Genomic DNA, 7,116 nt, shown 5'->3' with positions numbered 1-7,116 from the left:
GGCTTAGACTACGCTTAAACTTTATAAAAACATTTTTTATTAAATATTAACTGTTTATTTATTTCTGAATCTCATGATGGAGGACCACACACAAGAAATGCATTGACCCTGCTGAACCAGTGTCTTCTGGACACATTAACATGTGAGAACTTATATGTACTTATATGCAAAATTCAATTATGTGCAATAAATAATATTATAATGCAATAATTTAATAAACTTAATGACACAGATTTTATAGTCATAATACCATAAATTGAAACACACTAAACTAAATATAAAAACTTTATCTTCCTGGGTGTTTACTTCGTGTGTATCATGATTATTGTTTAATTAACAGTTTAATTTGTGGTTTGCATTTTGTTCTCTGATGTTGCATATATTAATTGTTCCTACACAGAGAGGAATGCAATGTTATGCACAGCAATGTCTTTTTCTCTGCACAGCTCATACTAGCAGATAAACATGAATTGATTGAACTGAATAACACTCCATGGTCCTAGTTTCAGGTTTAAATTGTGCCTTATATATGTGAAAAAATGACTCTGAAGTACCATTTCCTCAAGCTTGAGTTGGTTCTGTAGTCAATTGACAGTTGCCAAGTAAACAACACGTACATTAAGTTGTTACAAATGGATCACTTTTCATTTCTCTCATGCATGTATGCATAGGGATTTGAAAAGGTCCTTCATATTATGCTGGATCAAGTGTGTAACCATTTCTTAGCCATGGGGTGGACCAAAACCCCTTTTTTTAATATGTCAAAAGTTGCTCCATTATCGATTTTTGCCTCATCACATTTAATAATGAATCACTTAAAAGATTTATATTTTTGAGCCCAAAATGGCAACATTTTATATATATATATATATATATATATATATATATATATATATATATATATATATATATATATATATATATATATATATATATATATATATATATATATATATATAAAGTCAAGCAGTTTTCATTACTGCATAATACTATTTGTTGTTTAGAATTTCTATCGTAAAAAAAATACATATGTTTTTCTACTTGCTCTCATTTACAATTAAAACTTGACTATCTCAGTCATTTTGACATGATTGAGAGTGCTGAGGAAGACCATCCTAACAAAAAAGAAAGCGGTGTGATGTGTAGAAAAGTGCAGCAGAGCAAAATCAATAATTAAAAACATTGGGGTGGTCGATTTTACCATATCGGACAACACAGGGCTGGTGGTTATACAGCCGTGTTGGATAAACTTTTATTTTTTCAATGAATTAATACCTTATTTGCCACCTTTTTCAGGAAACATACCAGCAGTTTCTGTTACTTTGTTTCAGGGCTTTGCGAAAGTTTCATCACCCTCACAACAAGTCTTGACAGATCCAGCAAGCAAAACATGAGCTCAGGATTTTAGGAACGGCACCGGAAGTGGAGCAGTTGTTAGAGGGTGATTGAGAAACACGGGAGTCGGAATGTGGGCGGCTCTAGAAAGGTGCTTTTAGTTCAATGTGACAAACCGACCTGCAAGTTTCTAGTCAGTTGTGAGAAAGTCAAGGTTCTGAGAAGAGTTTCATGTGCTCTGATTGACTACTGAAAGAAACGGAGTATACCTGACGAGAGAAATTCGTTACCAATGAACCTATATAGGAGTTTTGGGAATCTTCTGGAGAGTTGGGTGACCAAAGGCCACCAGGATTTATACTTACAGCCTGGACCTGGTGTGGATGGATTCGATTCCCTTTCTAGGGGCTCTGTCCCACTATCCAATGTGAAATCTGAATCTGAGGACTCCGGATTTGAGACGGTTAGTACAACTAGTCCTTGTCATTTTCACCAGTGTAGTGCTTTGACATCTGAAGAATCCCAGCCAGTTTTTGGCTCTACAGAGGATGAGGTTCGACCTTCATCCCCGTCTCCTTCTATGTGCTCTTCCTCATCCTCAAGTGTTGATCTCAGCTCGGTGGCTCTAAAAACGACACATCTGGAGGTGGAGCAAGTCTTGAGACGGACAGATTCAGGCTCATGGAGAGGACCCCTGCAGCAGACTGAAAGGGGGACCGGAGGGCCACGGTATCGCTCTAACACTGCCTCATTTCCATCCAGCTTCCACTCAAACTGCTCCAGGCCACGTCATCGGCTTGCACTTCCAAGGAGAACTCATTCACAACCTCCAGATTCCAAGAAAGCGGAGCTGTACAGAAAATGCCTAAAGTCAGACCAACATGGCCCACCAGGAGACATCCAGCTGGAGGTGAGCTTTATACACATTCAGATCTAGGCTGAAGACCTATGATGTTTCTTGAGATGTATAAAGGGTTAAGTTGAATTAGTTTTATTTGTATGATTTGTTTTGGTCTGTTTTTCTCTGTTATTTTGCTAATTCTATTTATTTCAGTTGTTTTGTTGATGCTTCTTTTTTCCTAATAACATGTATATAAATTTTACACATTTGCAAATATTTTAGCTATTTTTTTATTGCTTGCATTTACTTTTCATACAAACTGCTTTGTTATACTAGGGAACACTGCTAGGGTTAGATGATCTCTTTATATTGCATAAAATAACTCTCTTTTATCATTAATGTAATCATGCTCTTCCGTCTGTGAACATGTGCTTTGTTACCTCATTGTGCATTTTTTCAGATGCACTTACATGACATATATATAGTGCTCATTTGTCATGTCACACACGTGCTCATCGCATGCCAAAATGACTTATTTGTGCACATTTTTGTCATATGCATAGCTGACTTTCTGTATTCATCACCAACTCTAATTTTTTATGTCTTGTGAAAAATAAATGACAAGCAAGATTCAAAAAAGCTTTAAATATCATGGTTGCTTTCTTTAACTTCGGTTTAAAATAGAAATTCATGAATTATTTATCATAATCTATGGTAATATGATTTTCTTTATTTCATAATTATAAAAAAAAAATGCATAGCAATTTAACTAGTAACAATAGATGACATGGCCATGGTCAAAGGCACAGCTGAATGCACTTTGACCTGCATCATGTGAATCTTCATGGTTAAGAATGACAAGCAGTTAAGCTGCATAACCTTTTATGACCAGGTCAGGTACTTAATGAGCAGGTTACTCTTTACATATTTAACCCCAGTGAAACTTGCAAAACATTCTCTTGAAGACACACGATGCACAGTCTAGACATCCTTTTAAAGGACTCAGGTCTGGACCTGTGTCGTGAGATGCTGATCACTCGCCCTAAGACTGTGATCCGGCCGGTTCAGGTGAGAGAGGAATGACTGGAACGGTGCCAGGACGCTGACAGCAATGTGTGGGTGCTGAGAATGAATGCCAGCGATGATAGATCTGTGCCAAACATGTCTCAACGTTATCAGCGGGAACATGGGGAAAGAAAACTTTATTAAAAAACTATCATTTCCTTTAAAAAAATAACAAATGACATTTTTTCTATAATTTTGAAAGATAAATGTCATGTTTATATTCTAGTTGTTAGAATTTTTGAAATAGAGAAGACTTAAGGGGCTTGTTGTCAATTAGATGTTATGTTTAAACTTAAGCTTGAATTTAAGATTGATGTATTTGAAATGCTTATAAAATGTCCACCCATTTAGATTACACAGTTTTAACATAAACTAATGAACTTATTGTGATGCATATTTGTCAGTCATACATAAATGAAAAAGGTAAGAAAACGATTTCTGTAATCATACTAATAAAGTGAGTGGTAACAACTTTACAGTCCTGTTCTGCATTTACATACTGTTTATTATAGCAATTACAATAACTGGGTAATAACTACTAACCCTGAGCCTACCCCTAAACCTAATCTTAACCCATCTAGTTACCTTATACTACCCAGTACTTTAAGTATACTGTACACCGTAAGTGCATGTACTGTAATGTGTGTTTTAAATACACTAAAAGCAGGTTTATATAAATCTAATAAATCTAATTTGTTTCAATCGCACACAATTTATCTAACTGGTTATTGCTTGTTTTATAGCTAGCCATATTATAAGCATGTTTATTTGTTTTCATAGTAAACAGATTTATGTTGATTTGAATAAATGCATTTTTAAAATGTTTACATGAAATCAAATAGATGAAAATAACTTTTTTATTTTTAAGTGCAGAAATCTCACATTTAGGCTTAAGTGCTTATTTATTTATTTATTTTTTGAATGAAATTATAAAAAATACAAAAAATAAAAAACACTGACATATTATATATATATATATGGTTTAAATATATATATATATATATATATATATATATATATATATATATATATATATATATATATATTGTATGTATATATATTGTATGTATATATATATATATATATATATATATATATATATATATATATATATATATATATATATATATATTTATATATATATATATATTGTATGTATGTATATTGTGTATATATATATATCATTTTATTAAGCTATTTGTCAGTTTCCAGATTTCCTTGTAAAAATGCAACACTGCTATCAAATAATGACTCTGAGCAGCAAAATTTAAGCTGTGGGGCGGGACAGCTTCAACCAATAGCTGAAAGGGGGAGTGTTCAGAAAAAAATGGTTAAAAACAGTCAGTCATTATTTTTGTCAATCTGTTTGGTCATTTAAGTAATTAAAAATGAAAATAATTTTTTTATGTGCATTCACTTCCTTTAAGGGACCTCGGTTGTTCAAACTGCAAAGTTCAAAAGCAGCTCACAATAGATATTCATAATTATAATATTTAAACTATTTAGTACTAAGAACTGAGAATTCTTAATCTAGAACATGTTTTGCATTTTATACAGTACAAATTTATCAGCTTTTTATACCCCACCAAAATAGATACCAAAAGCTTTACTGGGAGTCTTAATGAATTCAGGTCTTGATCTCTCTGTCCCAGCAGCTTGTGGAGAGTGATCATTGCAGGCTGGACAAGCTGTCTCCAGGGTTGCTGTACCTGGAGCAGGTGTGCAGGATGATGGAGAACATTGCAACGCTACAGCAGCAAAACTACAGCCTGCAGAAAGAGGTGGAGATCCTGAAGAGTCAGCATGCTGAAAAAGAGGTTAGAGACACTGATACTTCACACAAAGCTTGCTTTTGTTAGGTCTTATAATCAAGACTTTCCAGTTCTGTTTTGCTGCCAAGTTTGTTAGTTTGCCGAAAGAGGTGTCGCGTGTCAAAATGACGTCTTATTGTTTCCAGTAAACTGAAACCTCATATTTCAAGCACATTAACTCACTAATTAAATGTTTCCAGCTTAGAAGCTTTCATGAGGAGGAAATAAGCTATCCAGCCAGCCGAAGTTTACAGATTCTGGGTCATGAAGATCCACCCAGCGAATCGACTCACCTAAAAGAACCCATGGGATTTCGTCACAGATCAGTATCTGACACTCAGGCAGCCGTCGGCCGGCACAGTGAGTCTTTCTGACAGATGAACTCAGTGCAAGTTCAAAATTTTGCTAAAAATGATTGGTTTGGTGGATGTCTGTTAAAATAGATGTCTACCCTACAGGGAGAACAAGGTTTTTTCGAGACAAACCTATTGTAGATGTCTTAGTTGAGGAACCTGATGGTAAAGATCCTGTAAGTAAATAATGAGTGGGCCAAAAATTCATCATTTACTCACCCTCACATTTTTCTAAATATGTGTGTTTTTTTATACTGTTGAGTTCATTATTATGACAGACTGTCCAAGCTGCTTTTCATACAATGGAAGTGCATTTTATCTACAGCTGATGAGATTTTTAGTGAATAAAGTATTTTGTTTCAGCCAGTTTCTCACTAAAAGCTATTGCATAGCATCAGAAGACTTATAAAGTCATAAGTTCATATACTTTTATGATGCTTTTATAGCACTTTTTGGAGCCTCTGGTCCTCATCCACTTTTCAACATTCTACTAGACGTTTCGTTAGAGTTCCGTAAAAATAAGTCTTGTTTTGGAACAACATAAGGATGAGTAAATGACTGAATTTCATGTTTGTATGAACTATCCCTTTAAGAGTAATATTAGTCTAATTAGCATGAGTTATCATATGACTGTTCCTCTGTATGTTCAACCAGTTACCAGGAAATGAGCCAAAAAAGCTGAGTAAGATCCAAAAGCTGAGATTTGCATCATTCAGAACACAGGAGACACGACAGTCTGACAAAGAAAGCAAAAGGTAAATTTGCCAACATTTTGAATGATTATGTATCATTTTAACATTTACTAATGTTCATTTATTTAACAAGTGTATCTTAATATATGTACCTTTATTAAAAGCTTACAGCCTAAGAAGAAAACAAGAATGCCAAGCTTTTTCAGTAGGAGTAGAAGTATGACTACACGTCTCTAACATTGATGCCCAGTGATGGTGATTCACATCTCCCATTTACCTGAGGATTATGGCACTTTTATATATATATATATATATATATATATATATATATATATATATATATATATATATATATATATATATATATATATATATAGCTTGTTTTATTCAAGTATTTAAGACTGCACTTAAATTAAGTACTGAGTAGTACTAAAAGTCTTCATGTACTTAATGGATACTTGTTGTTTGGAACTGTGAGTCCACTTTGTTTATGTAAATACTATTGTTTATAAATTTGCAATGCAAAATGCTTCCAATGTTTAGTTTTCATCGCTAGATCCACTCATTGTATTATTGTTATTTTCTCATTTATCATGATCTCAGTCTGTAAAGCTTTGCTGCTAGAATTAGTTAGTTTGTAATACTAGGTTGATTTTATAACAATTGTTTAATATAATAAAATATACAATACACCACTTCACTTGCAAGATTACAAACTCATACAAGTTGACAATTCCCGTAGGAGTATCTGATGTTTTTTAAAAGAGAGAGAGAGAGAGATTTTAATATACTGTTACACCACAGTACAAAATAATAACTGACTTTTTCTATAGTATGTAGGATATAAATTTATTCACAACTATCAGAAAAGGCTACAAACAGAAATTGATGCTTGATTAACCATGAAGATGTCAACTTTTGAACAGGGTAAATTGTCTACATTCAGCTCTGTCTTGTTGAATATATGTAAGTATCTGTAATATCATATAAATATCCATCAGGTCAACAATGCATTTACA

General features: G+C 33.5%; 1 protein-coding gene across 4 annotated transcripts; it reads left to right on the top strand.

Moving 5' to 3' along the window:
• The first annotated feature begins 1,502 nt into the window (after window positions 1-1,502).
• LOC128021358 (uncharacterized) lies at window positions 1,503-6,853 on the top strand. Of its 4 annotated transcripts, none has more exons than XM_052608477.1 (6): window positions 1,503-2,245; window positions 4,894-5,058; window positions 5,253-5,412; window positions 5,511-5,581; window positions 6,060-6,160; window positions 6,262-6,847. In XM_052608477.1, exons 1-6 carry the CDS (start codon window positions 1,628-1,630, stop codon window positions 6,332-6,334), a joined length of 1,188 nt encoding a protein of 395 aa, XP_052464437.1. In that variant the 5' UTR covers window positions 1,503-1,627; the 3' UTR covers window positions 6,335-6,847. The 4 variants fall into 4 exon arrangements, with proteins under 4 accessions (XP_052464437.1, XP_052464438.1, XP_052464439.1 ...); XM_052608478.1 differs by having other exon boundaries at window positions 1,504-2,245; window positions 4,897-5,058; window positions 6,262-6,845; XM_052608479.1 differs by lacking the exon at window positions 1,503-2,245 and adding an exon at window positions 3,100-3,244 and having other exon boundaries at window positions 6,262-6,853.
• The last annotated feature ends 263 nt before the right edge of the window (window positions 6,854-7,116 follow it).

The sequence above is a fragment of the Carassius gibelio genome, chromosome A10 (genome assembly GCF_023724105.1).
Source record: "Carassius gibelio isolate Cgi1373 ecotype wild population from Czech Republic chromosome A10, carGib1.2-hapl.c, whole genome shotgun sequence".
Taxonomy (NCBI): domain Eukaryota; kingdom Metazoa; phylum Chordata; class Actinopteri; order Cypriniformes; family Cyprinidae; genus Carassius; species Carassius gibelio.
This window is presented reverse-complemented; position numbering and strand designations above follow the sequence as displayed.

Coding starts and splice junctions, on each gene's coding strand:
- LOC128021358 (XM_052608477.1), top strand. CDS start 1,628: ATGAACCTATATAGGAGTTTTGGGAATCTTCTGGAGAGTTGGGTGACC. Junction 2,246..4,893: donor CAGGAGACATCCAGCTGGAG/GTGAGCTTTATA, acceptor TCTCTGTCCCAG/CAGCTTGTGGAGAGTGATCA. Junction 5,059..5,252: donor GTCAGCATGCTGAAAAAGAG/GTTAGAGACACT, acceptor AAATGTTTCCAG/CTTAGAAGCTTTCATGAGGA.